The 23,070-nt window shown below is 44.2% G+C and overlaps 2 protein-coding genes across 3 annotated transcripts in view; one reads left to right on the forward strand and one right to left on the reverse strand.

Annotated features, from left to right (window-relative positions):
• Positions 1 to 14,283, reverse strand: part of gab3 (GRB2 associated binding protein 3) — an 84,558-nt gene extending 70,275 nt beyond the window's left edge. Inside the window, exon 1 of the mRNA XM_062964031.1 lies at positions 14,027 to 14,283. Coding sequence (XP_062820101.1) covers positions 14,027 to 14,098 — 72 coding nt within the window. The 5' untranslated portion in view covers positions 14,099 to 14,283. The remainder of the gene's footprint in view (positions 1 to 14,026) is intronic.
• vsig1 (V-set and immunoglobulin domain containing 1) overlaps positions 1 to 23,070 on the forward strand; it is a 110,117-nt gene that overhangs the window by 78,438 nt on the left and 8,609 nt on the right. The window contains exon 1 of one of the 2 annotated variants that reach the window (XM_008114676.3): positions 19,547 to 22,413. The exons of the other annotated variant lie outside the window; for it this stretch is intronic. Coding sequence (XP_008112883.1) covers positions 22,344 to 22,413 — 70 coding nt within the window. The 5' untranslated portion in view covers positions 19,547 to 22,343. Of the gene's footprint in view, positions 1 to 19,546; positions 22,414 to 23,070 lie in introns of those variants that run through there. 2 annotated transcript variants of the gene reach the window in all.

A 23,070-nucleotide genomic window follows, 5' to 3' on the forward strand; every position in this document is an offset into this window, starting at 1 on the left:
AATGCCCAGAAGGAAAAGAAGGAAGTCAGGAAGGACCGAGAGGAAGAGGAAGGCCTGAGAGAGGAAGAAACCCAGGAAGGGGAAGAGGACATGGAAACTACGTACCCTTTCCTGCGAGAGAGGTGATAGCTGCAGCAGCTGTGATGGAAGAAGAATGGGAAGATATGGATGGAGGAGAGGAATGAGGAAGCCAGGCTCTTGTTTTGTTGGACCCCGGGGAGCCGATGGTCACACTTGAAATCGGGGACCAACAATTGGACTTTTTAGTGGACACAGGTGCCGAAAAATCAGTAGTAAATACAAAAATTAGTCCACCAACTCGGGAAACTACGAAAGTAATAGGGGTGTCTGGGAAGACCCAGAAGTGCCCCTTCCTCAAGGAACGCACCTGCAATCTGGCCGGACATCAGGTCAAGCATAAGATGTTATATCTTCCAGACTGCCCAGTCCCTTTGTTGGGAAGGGACATTTTATCAAAATTACAAGCACAACTCCAGTTCATGAAGAATGGACAAATGGAAATATCATTTCCCATGGAAGAGGAATGGAGACTGTTTCAAGTTAGGATTTTTACTGAAGAAATACAATGGCCATGGCATGAGACTCCTTTAGTGTGGGCAGAAGATAATCCTCCAGGATTAGCTAAATATGTTCCACCGGTGGTGGTGGAAGTGAAAAGAGGAATGGGACCCATATGTAAGCCACAGTATCCCGTCAGTCGAGAGGCGGTGCAGGGGATCAGAAAGCATCTAGAGCGACTTCTGCAGCATGGGATATTGGTACCATGCAGTTTCCCGTGGAATACGCCCTTGCTCCCAGTCAAGAAACCTGGAGGACAAGGAGAATATCGCCCAGTTCAAATTTGCGGGCTGTGAATCAAGCCACCGTTCCCCTAACCCCAGTAGTGCCTAATCCATACATCATGATGAGTCTAGTACCAGCATTTGCCAAATGGTTTACTGTATTGGATTTAAAGGATGCATTCTTTTGCATTCGATTGGCCCCTGTATCCCAACCGATCTTTGCTTTCCAATGGGAATCTCAGCAGTCAGGGCAAAGGACCCAGTATGTTTGGACACGCCTTCCTCAGGGGTTCCGGAACAGCCCGACCATTTTTGGTCAAGCCCTGGCCAAAGACTTGCAAAATTTTATAATAGGTATAAATAGGTATAAGAAGAGGGAATTTGGCTTCAGTACGTAGATGATCTGCTTATCGCTTGTCGGACACTAGGGGGCAGTAGAGAGCAAACTTTGAGGTTACTCAAGGAATTGGAAGAGAAGGGTTACAAAGTGTCAAGGAAAAAGGCCCAGTTGTGCTGTCCCAAGGTGAAATATTTGGGGTTCCATCTGACCGAAGGAAAGAAGATGTTAGGAGCTGAAAGAAAGGAAGTTGTTTGCGCCATCCCCACTCCCAGTACCCGGCGACAGGTGCGGGAATTTTTGGGATCAGCAGGATATTGCAGACAGTGGATCCCCAACTACGCCGTGTTGGCTAAGCCGCTGTACCAGGCTACGAGAGGTGGAAGAGAAGATCCGTTTGAGTGGACAGAAGAATGTCAACAGGCGTTTAAGGCATTAAAAGAAGCATTGATGTCATCTCCAGCATTAGGACTGCCCGATTTGGAAAAACCATTCACTCTGTTCGCTGCAGAGCGGGAAGGAACAGCGGTTGGAGTATTGACCCAACCACTAGGTTCATGGCAAAGGCCGATTGCCTACTTGTCAAAGCAATTGGACACAGTGGCTCGAGGATTGCCACCTTGCCTGAGGGCTGTGGCAGCATCAGTAGATTTAATTAAAGAAGTGAATAAATTGACCCTAGGACAGCCACTGACAGTTAAGGTGCCCCATAGCGTTAAGGCACTGTTAGACACTAAGGGACCGCGCTGGCTCACAAGTGAGAGGTTAATGAAATACGAGGGATTGTTGTGTGACAACCCACTGGTGACCCTGGAAACTTGCTCCACTCTGAATCCGGCCACCCTGCTCCCGACTCCAGGAGACACCACGATCCATCAGTGTGCCCAGGTGATGGACGAGGTATTCTCCAGTCGACCGGACTTGAAGGATGTGCCACTGACGAAGGTGGACGACACTCTGTTTACAGATGGAAGCTCCTTTATGGAAAATAATCAAAGACACTCAGGTTATGCGGGTGTCCGGTGGGGGGGAGAGACGCTGGAAGCAGGGTCACTGCCCCCGGGGACTTCTGCCCAGAAGGCCGAATTGATTGCCCTGACCCGAGCGTTGGAATTGTCAAGCGGAAAGTGGGCTAATATTTACACAGACTCAAAATATGCCTTCACTACCCTCCACGCACACGGAGCACTGTACAAGGAGCGCAGGCTCCGCACGTCTGGAGGAAAGTGCGTGAAACATGCCGGAGAGATTGTGGATCTCCTGGAGGCGGTTTGGAAGCCAAGGCAGGTGGCTGTGATGCATTGTAAAGGGCACCAACGTGGAGACGATCCCGTAGTGCAAGGAAATAGGCAGGCTGATCTGGCAGCCAAAGAGGCAGCTAGGCTGTCCCATATTGAACATCAGGTAATGGCCCTACAGGTAGAATTAACTGAACATAACGTTACATATACACCAGAGGAAGAAGAATGGGCCTTAAAGGAGAAGGGTCAGTGGTCAGGAGAACTCATAGTGATGCCAGATGCCCGTGTCTACGTCCCTAAGGACTTGGCATGGCATTTAGTCCAACACATACACCAAAACACACATTTAGGAAAAATGGCATTGGCAAATCTGCTAGGACGACAGTTGTATATCGATGGATTACATAGCCTAACGGCAGCAGCAGCCCGAAGATGCTGGACATGTATCAAAAATAACCCCAGAGAAGGACCCCTCAAGCCACCAGGAGTCCAACATGTGGGTGGGGTACCCTTTGAAGCTTTAGTCACTGACTTTACAGAAATGCCCCCATACAAAGGATACAAATATTTACTGGTGTTCGTGGACACATACACAGGATGGGTGGAGGCTTACCCTACAAAGACTGAGAAGGCTGTGGAGGTTTCAAGAGCTCTAATGAAATATGTTATTCCCAGATTTGGCATACCCTTAGAAATTGGATCAGATAATGGCCCCGCATATATTCAACAGGCCGTGCAAGGCTTATGTAGAATTTTGGGCATAAAATGGAAGTTACATTGTGCATATAGACCCCAATCTTCTGGAAAAGTGGAAAGAATGAATAGGACATTAAAGGCTCAGCTTGGGAAACTTTGCCAGGAGACAGGATTGCCGTGGACAGTGGTTTTGCCCATGGCATTATTAGGAATCAGATGTACACCACACAAACGGACAGGACTCTCCCCTTTTGAAAGACTCTATGGACGACCCCCTTTGAACTTGAAGGGAGCCTTAGAGATAGGAGCTGAGCAACACCTCATAGGAGAAAAACAGACATTGGCCCAGGTTCAGGCTTTGGGCAGACAAGTGCAGCAGTTAGAAAAATACATTTCTGAATTGAACCCACCATTCCCTACCACACCTCTACATTGTTTTTCACCAGGTGACGAGGTTTTGGTCAAGGATTGGAAGATTGAGCCATTGGGACCCAAGTGGCGAGGACCCTATGTTGTGCTCCTGTCTACCCCCACTGCAGTGAAGGTGAAGGAGATTAAGCCGTGGATACATCACACCCGTGTAAAACTAGCACCTGAGGAGTGGCGGACAGAGCGAGTTCCTGGTGAGGACCTGAGACTCAGGATCATCCGGCAACTCCCTGAGGGGTCAACAAGGCCATGAAGCTGATCCCTTCGGGTGCAACGGAGCGTCGGTGGTCAAGTATGTCGCAGCATGGCCCAACAAAGGCGCTCTCCGGGAGATGGTGGCTAGACATTTTGAGAGGAAAAAGTGGGAGACAAGTTATGAGGAGGGGAGGAAAGCATACTGTGTTTGGTATATTGTTTGTGTTAAGTTTTGTTTCCTTTTTGAACGGGGTACGTGCCAATTGGATAAAAAGACATGCCAATTATATGTTTGAGCAGCACGGGAAAGAGGTAGCATTAATATATGAACACCCCCTCACCATAGGAGATTTTTCATTTCTTCCCGATTTAATTGATGAACCACAGATTATGTTGGAGGGATTGTCCAAGGCTCAGGAGGGTCCACCTACCGTGTTTTCTAGCATACCGCAAGAAATAAATCAAACTCGGTTTCGACGGCTTAGATACCATACCTCCACCAGGGGTTTGTGCTTCTGTTGTGGAGGATCGGGAATATGGAATTCTAAGTGGAGACACTGGGGAACTAGGCAGGCATTCTTTTCCCGATTAGGCAATTACTCCCATTGTCGAGACCGGTTCTATCTACATGGACGATTTAATACATCTTATGTCTCACGATTAAATCTAACCGCAACCGAGTGGGCTAGCATGTATCCAGATTATCCCACATTTAGTGTGAATGATTCTATTGAGGGCCTAAAATCTTATATGAACATACTGCAACAATTAACCCAACTGAGCCTAGGTCAAAGCCTCTGTCCGTTATGGCAAATTAGGGATCCAAATCTATGGTTTTCCTTTGATAAATGGGCCACAAATTATCACCCCAGCAACTACCAGTGTGTCGGTGTGGGTTATTTGACATTCCCAGTCCGGGTCTTACACAAAAGGCATCAGCGCCTGAAACGGGACATTGTGCAAACAGGCCCTCTAGGACCAGAATGTTCGGATGAGGTCATTATTAACAAGGCCCTGTCAGGTTCAGAAGCCTCCCGTGTAGGAGGAGGCCTGATCACAGGCTTGTTGACCCTGGGTGCTTACCCAGGGATTGTAGCTCAAGCAAATCGTAGAAGTGTTCTGGGCCTGACTTGCCGTCTTGAAAAGTCCATAAATGCCACTGGTAAAATTTTCCGGGAAATCCAGTCTGAAGTAGAAGAAATCAGCCAGATGGCCCTACAGCATAAGCTGGCCCTTGACTACCTACTGGCGGCCAGGGGGGGTTTATGCGCCATGGTTAGAGGGCGTTGTGTAGTGAAATTTCATAACTTGAATAGTACTATTGAAGATGACATCGAGTCATTGCAAAAGTTAATTTACAATAATGTCCAGGAGGTAGAAGGTTGGTCTCCCTTCTCCTGGGTGACTAGCTGGTTACCCTCAGTAGAATGGTTGAAGGACATATTGTTGGTAGGGATTTTAGGATTGTTCATTGTTCTCATAGTTATGCGCTGCACTCCAATAATGATGCAAATGTGTACTAGGTGTGTCACACAATCTTTACCTGGAGAAAAGATAGCCATACTCCAAGCCAAGCGGGATTGGATGGAACCATAATGCTTTGCTTCAGCTTTTGTACACGCGCTTCGCAAAAAGAAAATGGGGGAGTGAGGCGGGAGGTTAAAGAACCCCAGGAAATGCCATATATGGGCAGAGATGGCGACGGCTAGCGACCCGGGTGCATAAGCTCACAGAAACATGTGGTTTCTGGGAAATCATGTGTTTCTGAAGAAATGAAAGCTAAAGATAAACAAACTGCGCGTGCGCACGCAAGCGCTCTGAATGATTGTGAACACGGCACAGAAAGAGTGCGCCCGGGCCGCTGGTCAGCGCTGGTTGGATGCAAGTCAAGCAGCGTCACAACTCTAAGCCAATGAATTTGCTTGTGGGCGGGCATAACCCGAACCCTGTAGTGTGTATAAATATTTACTCAGCCCGCCGCTGGGGGTTCTCCCTGGGAAAGCACCTATTTTGTGCGAGGGGGAACCCTAGTGGCCACTTGCCAATAAAACTGTTTTCTTGGAAATACTCCAGTTGTCCGTCTCCAATCCCTCCCACTGCGCTCGCAAGGACCGTAGCACAAAGGTTCCGCTACAGTTGGACTACAATTCCTTTAGTCCCCCACCAGCCTGGTTGGCCAGGAAGTGTGGGACCTAGAGTTTCAAAGTTCTCCCTGGGATCTTTTTCATGAGATACAATTATTATAATATGATGCTGTGGGCTGTATGGCCATGTTCTAGAAGCATTCTCTCCTAACGTTTCGCCCACATCTATGGCAGGCATCCTCAGAGGTTGTGAGGTCTGTTGGAAACTAGGCAAATGGGATTTATATGTCTGGGAATAATGTCCAGGGTGGGAGAACAACTCCCAACAAAGGATTCCCCCAGGCAAGAAGCAGCCAGACCTTGAAGCTGCAAGGCTATTCAATGCGAATCAAAGTGGCCAATTGCAACATTCAAACTTGCCTCAGGCAGACAAGAGTTCTTTCTCCCACCCAGGACATTCCACAGATATATAAACCTCACTTGCCTAGTTTCCAACAAACCTCACAACCTCTGAGGATGCCTGCCATAGATGTGGGCAAAACATCAGGAGAGAATGCTTCTGGAAGATGGCCATATAGCCCGGAAAACTCAGCAACCCAGTGATTCTGGCCATGAAAGCCTTTGACAACACAATTATTATAATTACTTCAAGTATGCCATGATATCTATTGACAGGTTTTCTTGGCACAATTAAATCCAGAGAGGTTTACCTTTGCCTTCCTCTAAGGCTGAGAGAGTAAAAGCTCTTCTGAACAAATGTGTGACGTGGCTGTCATTGGCCAGAAACACCTTGAAAGCGTGTAACAACAGCGATGTGTCCCTGATTTATGCAACGAGTCAACAATACAGCAGTAATGCTAGGACAGGATGGCGAAAGTTGTGCTCTTAACACACGCAAACGTTGTCCTGAACAACCCATGATTACGTCCATCTTGCAAATCTCACGGCCTTGGGTGCATCTACTTTGTAGAATGAAGACCTTGTTCATAGCACTGGTGGCACAGTGTATTAACGCAGTGAGCTGCTGAACTTGCGGACCAAAAGGTCCCAGGTTCAAATCCCGGGAGCAGAATGAGCGCCCGCTGTTAACCCCAGCTCCTGCCAACCTAGCAGTTCGAAAACATGCCAATGTGAGTAGATCAATAGGTACCACTCTGGTGGGAAGGTAACGGCGCTCCATGCAGTCATGCTGGCCACATTACCTTGGAGGTGTCTATGGACAACGGCGACTCTTCGGCTTAGAAATAGAGACCCCCAGAGTCGGTCACGACTGGACTTAACGTCAGGGGAAACCTTTACCTTTTTTATCATAGCATTGAGCCATGGCAGTGATGTTGTTGGGTGTTAAACTGCCTTAATACTTCAGTGTAGACTGAAGCACCTCTGGAGGAAGCTCGACTGGACCAACGAGGAAGAAAAGAACAGCAAAACAGCTCCGAGAAAAGACAAAGCCAGCGGAAGGGCTGTCAAGGAGAGCCAAGACCCAAGGGAACCAGAGTGGGAGGGATTGCACAAGTTTCCACCAGGCCAAAAGGAAAGGTCATCTCTCTCCGCCGGCCTCACTGCCACCCACGGAATAGCACCACTGCGCCCTTGGATTGTTTTCAATGCCGGAGGGACTGGCCAGGCAGTGGGAGTGGGCTCCGAAGGATCTCTGTGACATTTGGGCTCTTTTTCACCCCATACTACTCCATTCCAGCTCAATGAAGCCATTCCAATGGAATTCTAGGAGGGGTACTTTGAAGTTAGGGAGTTCTAGTGTACCACCAAATAATTTCAGTGGGATGGTGATACTGGAATGATGTAATGTGACTAAAGTTGTTTTGCATCCCCGGTCAAGAAACAAAACCATAACAACAACAACAACAACAACAACAACAACAACATGCAACCCTGTTACATTCAGAGATCTTAACTGACATGGCTCAATGCTAATGGAATCCTGGGAGTTGTAGTTGTACTAAGGGTGCATCTTGAGCCCCTGGTGGCACAGTGGGTTAAACTGATGAGCTGCTGAATTTGCTGACCAAAAGGTTGGTGGTTCGAATCCAGGGAACGGAGTGCCAGCTCCAACTTCTGCCAACCTAGCAGTTTGAAAACATGTAAAGGTGAGTAGATCAATAGGTACTGCTCCGGCAGGAAGGCAACGGCACTCCATGCAGTCATGTCAGCCACATGACCTTGGAGGAGTCTTCGGACAATGCCAGCTCTTCAGCTTAGAAATGGAGATGGGCACCAACCCAGAGTCAGACACAACTAGATTTAACGTCAGGGGGAAACCTTTACCTATACCTAAGGGTGCAGCTACACCAGGCATGGGCAAACTTTGGCCCTCCAAGTGTTTTGGGCTTCAACTCTCCCAATTCCTAACAGTCTACTGTCTGTTAGGAATTGTGGGAGTTGAAGTCCAAAACACCTGGAGGGCCGAAGTCTGCCGATGCCTGACTCTACACTGTAGAATGAATGCAACTTGACTCCATGTTTACTATTATGGGTCAATACAATGTAATGCTAGGAATTGCAATTTGGTGAGGTATCAGCACTTTAGCAGAGAAGACCGTATAAAATTCCCAACACTTTCTAGCGTTGAGCCATGGCAGGAAAAGTGATGTTAAACTGCATTCATCCTACAGTGTAAATGCTTCTCCTAGAATCCCTCTTTTATGTCTTTGGGTGCAATTCTACACTGTAGAATTGATACCATTCGATCACATTTTCACTCCTGTGGGGGAATGCTATGGAGTCACGGGAGTTAGAGTTTTACAAGGTCTTCAGCCTTCTCTGCCCAAGAGTGCTGGTCCTCACCAAATGACATCTTCCAGGGTTGCAAAAGTGGTGTCACGCTGCAATCGTTCTGCAGTGATACACCCTAAATCCGAACCCCAAGGACAGCAGGGCTCTGCTGCAACACTCCTAAAAGGGAGTGTGTTTGTTTGGCTTTCATGCCGGCACAAACAGACACACAAAAGATGCAGTTCTCTCTCTCTGTGTGTGTGTGTGTGTGTGTGTGTGTGTAGCAAAACAAGCCATTGGAAAAACACCAGACACAACAGCTGGGCCTGAGTGCTAGCAGGGTTTTGACCTCTGGAGGCCTGTCCTCCTGCCTGAGCTTGCCGGGCGAGGCGGTGGCTTCACCCTCCTAAGGCTAGGGACCCCACTGGTCACTCTGGGTAAATGGGATTCAGGGAGCCTCCTATGGCTATGGGGCCAACCTCCAGAGTCCTGGGATTTGTAGTTTACCAAGGAGAAGGTTTGGATTCTTCATCCCTTGGATTATCGCACTTGAAAGAGCTCTCTGAAAGAGAATGTCCAGAAACAACAGACTCTCTCAGACTAGAGAGATGGGCCGAAACTAACAAAATGAAGTTCAGCAGGGACAAATGCAAGCTACTTCACTTCGGCAGAAAAAATGGAATGCAAAGATACAGAATGGGGGACGATGCCTGGCTAGACAGCAGTACATGTGAAAAAGATCTTGGAGTCCTTGTGGACAACAAGTTAAACATGTGCCAGCAATGTGATGCAGCTGCTAAGAAAGCCAACGGGATTTTGGCCTGCATAAATAGGAGTATAGTGTCTAGATCCAGGGAAGTCCTGCTCCCCCTCTATTCTGCCTTGGTCAGACCACACCTGGAATACTGTGTCCAATTTTGGGCACCGCAATTGAAGGGAGATGTTGACAAGCTGGAAAGCGTCCAGAGGAGGGCAACTAAAATGATCAAAGGTCTGGAGAACAAGCCCTATGAGGAGCGGCTTAAAGAGCTGGGCATGTTTAGCCTGCAGAAGAGAAGGCTGAGAGGAGACATGATAGCCATGTACAAATACGTGAAGGGAAGTCATAGGGAGGAGGGAGTAAGCTTGTTTTCTGCTGCCCTGCAGACTAGGACGCGGAACAATGGCTTCAAACTACAGGAAAGGAGATTCCACCTGAACATCAGGAAGAATTTCCTCACTGTGAGAAGGGCTGTTCGGCAGTGGAACTCTCTGCCCCGGGCTGTGGTGGAGGCTCCTTCTTTGGAGGCTTTTAAGCAGAGGCTGGATGGCCATCTGTCGGGGGTGCTTTGAATGCGATTTCCTGCTTCTTGGCAGGGGGTTGGACTGGATGGCCCATGAGGTCTCTTCCAACTCTACTATTCTATGATTCTATGAACAAGGTCCCAAAGCAACACATTCTAGGATCCCAGGTACGCAGTGAAATGATAAATTCCAGGTTTACAAAACTACAAATCCCAGGATCAAAAGTATTGGACAGCAAGTCCCAGAGCTGCAAAACAAGCACCTCCTGAGTATGCTATAAAATGATAAGTCCCTGGGTTGAATACCTACAAATCCTAGGACCTAGTATGGCATTCAACAACAAATCCCAGGATCGCAAAATGACAGCTCCCAGGATCGTGACAAATCCCAAGGCTACAACTACAAATCCTTGGAGATTATGTTATAAAAGAACACTTACCAGAATTACAAATGGACAAACCCCAGGATTTTGGGGATGTTTGGAAACAACAAATCCAAGTGTTGCAAAACAACATACTCTGGAATCTGAAGTATGTTCGAAGATGACAAATCCCAGAATTGAAGAGTAAAACTCCCAGCATCCTGCACATTTTGCAATTGGTTGCCTTCAAGTAGTTTCCAACTTAGGGCGAACCTATAATAGGGTTTTTCTTGGCAGGATTTCTTTAGAAGAGCTTTGCCTTCCTCTGAGGCTGAGAGAGTGTGACCTGCCCAAGGTCACCCAAGGGGCCTCCATGGGGTTCGAACCCTGAACTCAACTCATGGTGCAATGCCCAAGGTCGCTATATGTTGAAATGTGTTATGAAACTACAAGTCCCAGGTCTCCAGCCAGGTCGGTATCATTGCCTAGGGTGCACAGACCTGCCCTCCTTCCTCACACACATGCAATATTTTCAAGGTTGTGGTTTTTGTTTTTCAGTTTCTTTGTTGTTGTGGCTTTTCTCTCTCCGCTTCCCCTCCTCCTCCTCCTCCTCCCCCAGGAGAAGTTCTTTCTTTGCAAAGTCATCCAGTGTTTGCAATGTGGCTCTTAAAGGCACAGAAAAATAACAAAATAACAACAACAACAACAACAACAACAATAATAATAGTGGATTGGAAGCCCAGACCATTTGGAGAATGGCTGCGCTACTTTTAAGAACCTCCTTTTAAATTGTACTTTAGCCTTTCGCTCAGATATATTATTGTTTCTATAGGTAAACAATTCAATTCCAATTTAATATTTACCTTGCTTTGTGAGCTACTTTAAACTCCCAATTTTGGGGAGAAAGAGGGATGTAACAAAATATAACAACACTGAGGTGATAGTAAACATAATACTGTGAACAACAACAATAATAATATTGTGATAATAGTATAGCGCTACTGTTGACAAAATAACTGTGAATATGATAATAATTGTACCATGATAATAATAATAATGCTGTGTTGCTAATAATAAATACTATGAAGTGGATGCTGCAGCTAATGGTGATACTGTCAATGTTACCAATAATATTAATATGGTTGATAATAATACTGCTAATAATAATACCAATTCCCTGATGCTAATAATAATAATGCTCAGATGCTAATAATCAATACTATGATGCTGACGCTGCAGTTTATGGTGATACTGTCAATGTCACTAATAATATTAATATTGTTAATATTAACACTGCTAATACCAATGCTAATTTGCTGATGCTAATAATAATAACAATGTTCTGATGCTAATAATCAATACTATCATGTTGACGCTACAGTTGACGGTGATACTGTCAATGTTATTAATAATATTAATACTGTTGATAATAATACTAATAATAATACTAATCTGCTGATGCTAATAATAATAATAATAATGTGATGATGTTAATAATAAATACTAAGATGCTGATAGTGACACTGTCAATGTTACTAATATTAATACAGTAGAGTCTCGCTTATCCAACGTAAACGGGCCGGCAGAATGTTGGATAAGCGAATATGTTGGATAATAAGGAGAGATTAAGGAAAAGCCTATTAAACATCAAATTAGGTTATGATTTTACAAATTAAGCACCAAAACATCATGTTATACAACAAATTTTACAGAAAAGGTGGTTCAATACACAGTAATGCTGTTTAGTAATTACTGTATTTATTAATTTAGCACCAAAATATCACGATGTATTGAAAACATTGACTACAAAAATGCCTTGGATAATCCAGAACATTGGATAAGCGAGTGTTGGATAAGTGAGACTCTACTGTACTGTTACTAATATTGCTAATAATAATACTAATTTGTTGATGCTAATAATAATAAAGCTCTGATGCTGATGCTTCAGCTGACAGTGAGACTGTCAATGTCACTAATAATAATACTGCTAATAATAATACTAATTCGCTGATGATAATAATAACAATGTTCTGATGCTAATAATAAATACTATGATGCTGATGCTGCAGTGTCAATATCATTAATAATATCAATTACTGTGAGTATTGATAACAATACTGCTAATAATAATACTAATTCCCTGATGCTAATAATAATAACAATAATACTGTGATGCTAATAATCAATACTATGATGCTGACACTGCAGCTGGTGATACTGTCAATGTTATTAATATTACTACTGTTGATAATGCTACTTCTAATAATAATACTAATTCCCTGATGCTAATAGTAACAATAATAATACTGTGATGCTAATAATCAATACTATGATGCTGATGCTGCAGCTGATGGTGATACTGTCAATGTTAGTAATATTAATACTGTTGATAATACTACTGTTAATAATAATACTAATTCTCTGATGCTAATAATAATAACAATGTTCTGATGCTAATAAATACTATGATGCTGATTCTGCATAGTGTCAATGTTATCAATAATATCAATTAATGTGAGCATTAATAACAATACTGCTAATAATAATAATACTAATGCTAATAATAATAATTATGTGGCGATGCCAATAATAAATACCATGCTGCTGCTGCTGCAGAGGATGGTAATGCTGTCAATGCTAATACGGGATTAATAATACTAATATTGTGATGCTACTAGAAATAAATGCTGTGATGTTCATAATGTGGATATTTTGTTATTGGTTTTATTATTGTTCTTTGATGTTTCATATTTTATCATTGCTTTGAATTTGATTTTGCTGTAAGCCGCCCCGAGTCCCCTTCGGGGAGATGGAGGCGGGATATAAATAAACTTATTATTATGGTGGCGAAGTGTGTTAAAGTGCTGAGCTGCTGAACTTGCAGACCGAAAGGTCCCAGGTTCAAATCCCGGGAGCGGAGTGAGTGCCTGCTGTTAGCCCCAGCTCCTGCCAACCTAGCAGTTTGAAAACATGCCAGTGTGAGTAGATCAATAGGTACTGCTCTGGTGGGAAGGTAACGGCGCTCCATGCAATCATGCCGACCACATGACCTTGGAGGTGTCTTCGGACAACACCGGCTCTTGGGCTTAGAAATGGAGATGAGCACCAACCCCCAGAGTTGGTCACAACTGGACTTAATGTTAGGGGAAAACCTTTACCTTTATTATCATTATTATTATTATTACAGTAGAGTCTCAGTTCTCCAAGCTAAATGGGCCTGCAGAAGCTTGTATAAGTGAATATCTTGGATAATAAGGAGGGATTAAGGAAAAGCCTATTAAACATCAAATTAGGTTATGATTTTACAAATTAAGCACCAAAACTTCATGTTATACAACAAATTTGACAGAAAAAGTAGTTCAATGGACAGTAATGTTATGTTGTAATTACTGTATTTATGAATTTAGCACCAAAATATCACGATATATTGAAAACATTGACTACAAAAATGGCTTGGATTATCCAGAGGCTTGGATAAGCGAGGTTTGGATAAGTGAGATTCGACTGTATTAATCAATGCACTGATGATGATAATACTGTAAGGAAACTGTAGATGCTAAGAATAATAATGCTAGCAAGGCTTGAATAATGGCACCCCTAAAAGCCTTATTAGCATTGTTATTCCCCCTAATAACGCTAATAAGGCTTGCATAAATGCCACGCGTGTCCAGAACTGTAAAGAGAAGCGAATCCATAGCGCAAAAGGCTCCGACAATACGGGAGGAAAGGAAAGAAGTCGATAGATAGATACATCTTGTATCTATTAGATGTATCTCTCTATCCATGGGATGCGTCGAATAGACAAGAGAGAGGGTCTTTCCGTTCGGGGCGGGGGTCCCAGACGCGTGTCGGCGCGCACTCACGTATCTCTTGAGCTTCTTCTCCGGGGGGGACTTGATGAGCCACCCGGTGCAGACGACGTGCCCGCCGCTCATCTTGGGCGCCCCACCCGAGAGCCCCTCTCCTGCCGTGGGCTCCGCTCCGAGGGTGGGCTCCGCTCACGAGGCCAGCCTTCTCCTCCGGAGGGAGAGGCGGGCGGACCCTCTCCGCGCTCCCATCCACACGCTCGCCCGCTCGCACACTCGCGCGCCCGCCGACACGCAGCGCGCACAGCCCACGCGGGCGGGGCCCGCCTCCCCTCCCACTCCGCGCCGTCCCCGCCCCCCCGCCCCCCCTTCTCCTTCCTTCTTCTTTTGCTGCTGCTGCAATTGCGGAGGATGGGATTTGCAGTAATTGCCATTTGCGGAAAGAGATGGGAATTGTAAAAGCCCCGTGGAGCAGCCCTATCCACCCCTGGACTGCAACTCCCAGCATCCCCACACACACTGAAAGAGATGGGAGTGGGAGTCCTGTGCACTATCATCATCATCATCATCATCATCATAATCATTATACCCCCTTTCCTGCCTTTAAAAGGTGCCTGGACTGCAACTCCCAGCATCCCCACACACACTGAAATGGATGGGAGTGGGAGTCCTGTGCACTATCATCATCATCGTCATCGTCATCATACCCTCTTTCCTGCCCCAAGAGGTGTCTGGACTGCAACTCCCAGCACCCCGCACTGAAACTGATGGAAGCAGGAGTCCTGTGCAGTATCATCATCATCACTACCACCACCACCACCATCATTATACCCCCTTTCCTGCCTGGACTGCAACTCCCAGCATCCCCTGTGGGAATCCTGTGCAATATTATTATTATCATTATTTCCCCTTTTCCCTTCCTAAAAGGTGCCTGGACTGCAACTGCCAGCATCCCCCACATTTTGGGTCGACACGGGAGCCATATGGGATATCCCTTTCCTCCTAAGAGATGTCTGGACTGCAGCTCCCAGGAGTGATGGGAGTTGTAGTCCAACCACAGCTGGAAGGTGGACTCATTTGGGAGCCCATTCACTGATTTACCTGTGCATATCGATAAAATCCCACTGATTCAATGGGATGCCTGTGGGATTCACAGTGAGTGCTATGGGTCTTGGTGAACTGCAGTTCCCACCAGCCCCAAGCCATGCCACCAGTAGTGAGGGAATCTGTGCCTTGATATCATCATACCTATGGTCAGCCTTTCAGGCATGAGCAAACTACAATTCCCATCTGACCTAACATACCAGAAGTGCATATAGGCATTGTTATGTGTGCATCTACACTGCAGTTTGACACTACTTTAACTGCTGTGGCTCGATACGATGGAATCTTGGAGTCTGTAGTTTGCGCTCTTGGACAGAGAAAGAGAAAGACCTTTGAAAACTACAACTCTCTGGATCCCAAAGCACTGAGCCATGGCAGTCAAACTGCATTCATTCCCTAGTGCAGACGCACCATCTGTCAGATGGGGAGTAGCAGGTTTGGAGATTGAAAACAGGAAGCTCAAAGAGAAATTAAATGCAAAAAGGGGGACAAACAAGAGGAAATAAGAGAAAGAAAGACAGAAAACATAAGATTTGCATAAGATTTCCATAGACTATGCACAGATGCAAATTCAACTGGAGCAGAAAATATGATACATTTTCCCAACCTCAGTGTGTGTCTATACTGTAGGATGAAAGCAGTTTGGACTAAGATGGCTTAATGCTTTGGAATCACGGAACTGTAGTTTTACAAGGTTTTTAGCCTCTGGTACTGCACCAAACTACAACTTCCAGAATACTATAGCATTGAGCCAGGGCAATATTACAAGTGATGCCAAACTGCATTCATTCTGCAGTGTAGAGGCCAATCCGGGAGACGTGTGATGCCCTTAAACCAGATGCATGAAGTGGCAATGCTCACAGCTTGTCCTTCAAACCTGCCACCATAGCCATGGCAGTTCAAGCGGTACCAAACTGCATTAATTCTGCAGTGTAGATGCATCCAAAGTGCTCAGGCCCTCCGCCATGTGCCCCATGTCTTTGTGTTTATGTGCCGCTGCCATGTTCTTGCAGCCGGAAGGACAAGGCTGGGCTATATTTGGAAGGGAAAGGGGGATGAAGGAGCGACAGGAACGGCACACAGAGAGACACTCTTCTCCTATGCGATACATGTTCCAGCTGTCTCTGACACCCACGGCTCCTGCGGATGGAATATTCTTATTCCTAAGGAAATGGAAAGAGAAAGAAAGGGAGAAGTTTGGGATGGTCCTTTTGTCCCTGCGCTGGCTCTGTGTACTTTGTGGAATGGAAAAGAGAATGGTGCCGGTTTTGTCAGAGAAGAATCCCTCCTCCTTTGCACCCATTTGCAGCATTTCAGGCGTGAATCTACACTGCAGAATGAAAGCATTAGCACACCACTTTTAACTGCCCCGGGCTCAATGCTGTGGAATCCCAGGACTTGTAGTTTGACAAGGCCCTTCACCTTTTGGCAATGATGACTTGTAGGCATCAGGAGATAACCACTAGGTAGGGCCGCAGGTCAATTTGGAAGAGTAAAACCCCAGGCCCCTTCTACACTGCCATATAAAATCCAGATTATCTGCTTTGAACTGGATTTTTTGCCAGTGTAGACTCATGTAATCCAGTTCAAAGCAGATAATATAGCAGGTCTGCTGACAGAAAGATCAGAAGTTTGAATCTGGGGAGCGGGGTGAGCTCCCGTCAGTCAGCTCCAGCTTCCCATTCAGGGACATGGTAACACATCTGGGCATCCCTTGGACAATGTCCTTGCAGACAGCCAATTCTCTTGCACCAGAAGCGACTTGCAGTTTCTCAAGTCGCTCCTGACATGGAAAAAAAATTCTACAGCACTGACTACATTCTGCTGTTTCAAACTGCATTATATGGCAGCATAGATGTGTCCAGAGTTTCTCCTGAGGACCTAGACCTAGGTGTTCTCTTGCATATGCTACATTTATGGTTTCCCTACTTTTATGGTAGTCTTGTGTCCTTAAAGCAGGTGGGCATATTATGAATTTAAGCCCATCATATGAATTTAAAGGAGAACAAGGGCATACGGTAACAGAGGAGGGCGAAAAAACACCCTAAAGTTCACACTGGATTGTAAAATTTATCATATGTTCTGTGATCCACAAGTGGTTTGTCATACCACATGATTTCCCCCTCCTACAGATCTTGCATTTAACGTGTTTTGCTTTTGAACCATGCATTGCAAAGTAAACATTGGCTCGATTTGCAAGTCCTGACTGCTTTGCACATATTTCTAGGGCAATCCCACTGCTGAGGAGGAAAATAGGCTAACCATAAAGATTTCCCTTCGTATTCTGCTTCAGCTCTGAGTTGCAATAAAAGGAAAACACAAAAGGATGTGTCAAAATAAAACAAGGGGGAATCAAGGCTTGTCAGGACAGAAAAAGCACACAGGAAGAATGGTAAACAGGTGGGAAAGAGATGGAGTTCATTCTAGACAGTAGAATTAATGCAGTCTGACACCACTTTAACTGTTGTGGCTCATTGCTATGGATTCTCAAGAAAGGTTGTTTTAAATGGTCTTTATTGTTCTCTCTGCCCAAAAGTGATAGTGCTTCCCCAAACTACAACTCCCAGGACCCTGTAGAAGTTCAAGTGATATCAAATTGCATTCATTCTCCAAAGTCATTTTGGATTCTCCAAAACCTGGTCTGAAAGCTGAGCAAAAGGGAGGAAACTTGCCAATGTGCATATGTCCTGAAAATTGCAAAGACCGTTTGCAACAGTTTTTCAACAGATTGGAGGGGGAGATGTACAGATGTAATTAGTTACGGTGCGAGACAGATTTCGCATTATGCCCACAGATGGAAGGACTGCAAGGAAAGGAAAGGGCAAATTTGTCACTGTTGTTTTTTTCTGATTTTGGCTCTATTCTGAAGGCAGAGATTCCTTGTAAGGCAAGCAAGACACGTAAATAATAAATAATTATAATAATTACAATAATAATAACAATAGCATTTTCTCTCTCAAAGGAGACTTATAGCGGTTGAAGCATAACAATTGCTTTTCTTTGCCATGCCTATGGGAGAGAAAAGTAAAGGTAATAATACCAGTAGTTTTTGAGAGCAGATGGCCTCTTTTTCAAAATATAGGTAGAAATATTTCTACCTATATTTTGAGTTTGCATGTGATTTATGTTTATGGCTAATAGACACAATTATATGGGTGCTAGGTGGACACCCAACATAACAAACTTAAAATACCGATGGAGTTTCTTGGGGTTAACCTGGCATGGTGTCAGTTGTATGCATTTGTTCCAATTAAAACATTAACTATTTCAAAAAACCTGGGCAATGCCGGGGATCCAAGCTAGTGCTGAAATAAAGTAGAGAAAGGCAATGTACCTGAATATAATCAATGATCAGCATCCTATACAAACATCAATAATTATGCTTCCATCTAGCGGTAGTATATAGAAATGACTTGGGACATCTCCACTGATGGATTGAGTCACAACTTTCATAAAAGTGTTCTTTGGGGGACTATACCTCCCAGAATCCGCTCACCATCATGGCCAATGATTATGTAGACTGGGAGATACTGGGAGGCGTTGTCCAAAGGCTAGTTTTTTCCAAATTCCAATAGATTCCAATATGTCAATTGTTTCTCCAAAATGATACCGGTTGTCTGTGAAGTTTGTTGATCCGGAATAACAGTCAGGTTCTTTTGCATTCTCACTGCCATTTGATCCCAATGGAATCCTGAGAGTTGTAGTTTTCACTATTAGTCAGAGAAGGATAAAGATAAATACCTTGTACAATTGCAACTCTCAGGATTCCCTAGCATTGAGCCATGACAGTTCAACTGGTATCAAATTGCATTAATTCTACAGTGTAGATCAATGATGGGCAACCTTTTGTACTTGGTGTGTCAAAATTCACCAAAAAACCTAGCATGACTTGGGTGGTGTGTCACTTCAAGAAAAAAACCATAATTTCGTAATATGTATAGTTTAAATAACAAAAATATATAATTGTAATATATAACTGTATTCAATAAATCAAAAACTATTTACTACCATTATTTCCATGTACAACAATCTATGGTACCTCTTGCAGTTTCCATGCTGATTTCTCTCTATTCTAGTTTCAATTTAGCCATGAATAATGAATAATATAAAAATAACATAATAGTAATAATATGATAATATACTACAATAATAATAGAATATATATATATATATATATATATTCTATATATATATATATATATATATATATATATATATATATATATAGAATATATATATATATATATATATATATATATATATATATTCTATATATATATTCTATATATATATATATATATATATGCAATGTGCATAATTCCCATGGAGTAAACAACAAAACCACTGGACCAAATCACACCAAATTTGGCCACAAAAGACATAGTCATCCAATCAATCTGCATGCAGCAGTGTGTCAGCAAAAATGGCTAGGCGTGTCAGTGCTGACATGCATGTCATAGGTTGGCCATCACTGGTGTAGATGCACCCTAGGATTCATCTGTCCTTGAGAAACCCATTTTTCAAATGTGGTGTCCATGGCTTCTCCAAAAGGGTGACTTATATATTTTATGTCATTGGGCCTGACTGAGAGATTTTGAGGAACGTATCCAAGAAAAAGAGAGGAAAATGAATGGGGGAACCCTCTCAAATTCAGGATTTGTTCTCCTTCCTACCATGATTTATGCCTCTGCTGCTATATTCCTTGTCCTGAGTGCGTTTTCTCGGGTCGTGCCAACAATGGCCCTTTACATACTTGCTGGCCCTTATCTAAAGATAGGAAGGAAAATGGGGAAAGGCCGTCAAGACGAGAGAAACGCCCTGTGAGCCGACTCTGAGTCAGCCCCAGCCCCAGCCCCAGCCAGGCTGAAAGGGCCATTCATGGACAACTCCTACTCAGGGACACAACTATTTCTGTCTGGGCTGCCCCTTCGCCCCTCTGCCATGACCTCTTCCTCCTGGCATTTTAAATCTCCGTCACATGGTGGGCGGTAAACTCCATCGATTCATGTAATTACACTTAGGGTGTGTTCACACTGTAGCATGAATGTAGTTTGACACCACTTTAACTCCATGCTATGAAATCCTGTGAGTTGCAGCTTTACAGACATCTTCTTGGTGTCTCACTAAACTAGAACTCCCGGGATTCCATAGTATTGAGGCATGGAAGTTAAAGTGGTGTCACATGGCATTAATTCTACAATGCAGATGCATTCCAGGATCGGTTGTTGCCCAAGGCCAAGTATTAGGATGTCTTCTCCTTTCCTTCGCCTTGCAGAAATTGTGGGAGTTGAAGTCCAAAACACCTGGAGGGCCAAAGTTTGCCCATGCCTGCCTTACGCAGTGTGGATGTACTCTGGGAAAATATAGAGCTATATGTGCAACAAAAGGATGACTATAAACCTCCTTAAGACTCCTGTACGTCCCACTGTTTTCCCATAAGAGAAAACTCAGACGGAGTAATTCTTCCAGTATTTGCATTCGGTCTCTCGGTGCTCTTCTCGCCAGGCTTTTCCGTTTGCTTGTTGTTGACTCACGCCGTCTGCTCACAAAGCAGTGCCTGGCACTGGGCCTTTCCATTCTCCATCCTATCTCAAGATAAGGGTTTCCATGCCACCCACTGCAAGTTCTCTGTGTTCCCGATGGAAAACTAGAACTAAGACAAAAAGCTGGAAAGGGAGAGGTCTCCCTTTTGGAAAATAACTCTATATGGAACTATTTTTTAAGGACAGTTGCCCTCTCTTTGGTTCACAGGATCCTAAAGCCCCTATTTGGAAGTTAGTCCTCTGTCATCCCACTTCTTCAGCTGCTTTCAAAATGTCCTGGATTATTTTTTTCCTCCTCTTTCATCTTCAGCATATTTCAATAGCTTCAAGATGCAAAAGAAAGTTTGTACTCAGCAGGAAGGAGAAGAGCGGGAAGATGGGATGTTGGCCTCCTCAGTGCCTTCAAGTTGTTTCCAGTCTTTAGAGACCTGATTTAATGGTTTTCTTGGCAAGAGGTTTGCCATTGCCTTCCTCTGAGGCTTGCCCAAGGACTATGACTGAGCAGAGAGCAGGAGGTGGAATAATAATAATAATAATAACAACAACAACTTTATTTTTGTATCCCACATCTCTCCGAAGGGACTCGGGGTGGCTCACATGAGAACAAGCCCAACAACAACATAGGTTAAAAACACAGATCCATAGATTAAAACATTGTAACAATATAAAACAACATAAAACACATCAACAGAATAAAAAACCTGGACATAATAGTAACTGAATATACAGAGGGTAGAATCTAATCAAGGGCACATCTACACTGTAGAATGAATGCGGTTTGGCACCGCTTGACACGTTCTTTAGTCTCCTCTGACAAAAGAATGCTAGGGCCTCCCCAAACTACAGCTTCCACAATTCCAAGGCATTGAACCAAGGCAGTTCAAGTGACATCAAACTGCATTAATTCCCCTGTGTAGAAGCACCCCAAGGGCAATCAATGGGTTTCCGTGCTCGAGGGAGATTCGAACCCTGAGCTTCCCAAAGTATTAGTCCTACACTCAAAACTGTATTGGCCAACACAACTCCTGGGTGCTTTTGGGTGCAACACAACTCCTACACTGCTTTTGAAACTGCATTATATGGCCAGTGTAGACTCATATAATGCAATTTAGTGGAATTAAACATTATTTGGCGTAGTTTTTTAATCGTGTCAGTCACTTCTGGTGTGAGAGAATTGGCTGTCTACAGAGATGTTGCACAGGGGACGCCCTGATGTGTTACCATCCTGCTGGGAGGCTTCTCTCATGTCCCTGCATGGGAAGCTAGGGCTGACAGATGGGAGCTCACTTTGTCTCACAGATTTGAACCATCAGTCTTCAGGTCAGCAGTTGAGCCGGCACAATGGTTTAACCCACTGCGCCACCGCGGCCCCTTGTAGTGTAGATGGGACCTGGGTGTACATCAATGTTAAAATATAAGATGTATATTGGGTACAGTCATTGATCGGACGCTTGTGTTTCAACTGAAATACAAATTACACGAATGTGAATAATGGTGGTACGATCTGGCCTGAATTATGAGGCTTGTTATTAGCAAATATTTCAACAGGACCACACCCCGCAATGAGATTTCGACCAAAGAAATCACCCAGCTTCCCTGGAACAGTAACAGCAATCTGATAAAAGTAGAGGAGGGAAAAAAAACGCTCTGTTGACTTGCTTTTGCTCTCCTGATAAGTCAAACAAGGGCCATATTTTTTTGAAACCTCAGTTGGGTTTTGCCTTTGCATGCAACTGCGTCCTCTGAGAATGGAAGCCACCGTGTTGAACATATTTGCCATTCTGGCAGCCATTACAGGTAAGACTCACTTCTTATTATTATTATTATTATTATTATTATTATTATTATTATTATTATTTTATTATTGTATGACACAGCAAACAAGATAGATATGCTGGATTTCGTTTCACAAAATCACAAGTTGAACACTTCCCAAGTGTCTAGGACTGTGTGATGTATTTTCAGATGATGCATGCAGATCCCAGTCGGGTGACCATTTGCAGTTGGCAGATTTTGTCAATGTCTATTTTTCTAAATGCCGGCTGAGATCTTTTGCGACGGCACCCAATGTGCCGATCACCACCGGGACCACCTGCACTGGTTTCTGCCAGAGTCTTTGAAGTTCAATCTTGAGGTCCTGATAGCAGCCGAGATTTTCCTGTTGTTTTTCGTCAATGAGACTGTCACCTGGGATGGCAACATCAATGATCCAAACCTTTTTCTTTTCCACAACTGTGATGTCTGGTGTGTTGTGTTCCAGAACTTTGTCAGTCTGGATTTGGAAGTCCCACAGTATCTTTGCAGGTTCATTTTCCAATACTTTTGCAGGTTTGTGATCCCACCAATTCTTTACCGCTGGGAGGTGGTACTTGAGGTATTATTATTATTATTATTATTATTAGCTGTGCCTGGCCAGCATTGCTCTGGCGTAGTCCTAAGTGGAGTTTTCTTCGT

This window comes from Anolis carolinensis, unplaced genomic scaffold (assembly GCF_035594765.1).
Source record: "Anolis carolinensis isolate JA03-04 unplaced genomic scaffold, rAnoCar3.1.pri scaffold_12, whole genome shotgun sequence".
Classification (NCBI taxonomy): domain Eukaryota; kingdom Metazoa; phylum Chordata; class Lepidosauria; order Squamata; family Dactyloidae; genus Anolis; species Anolis carolinensis.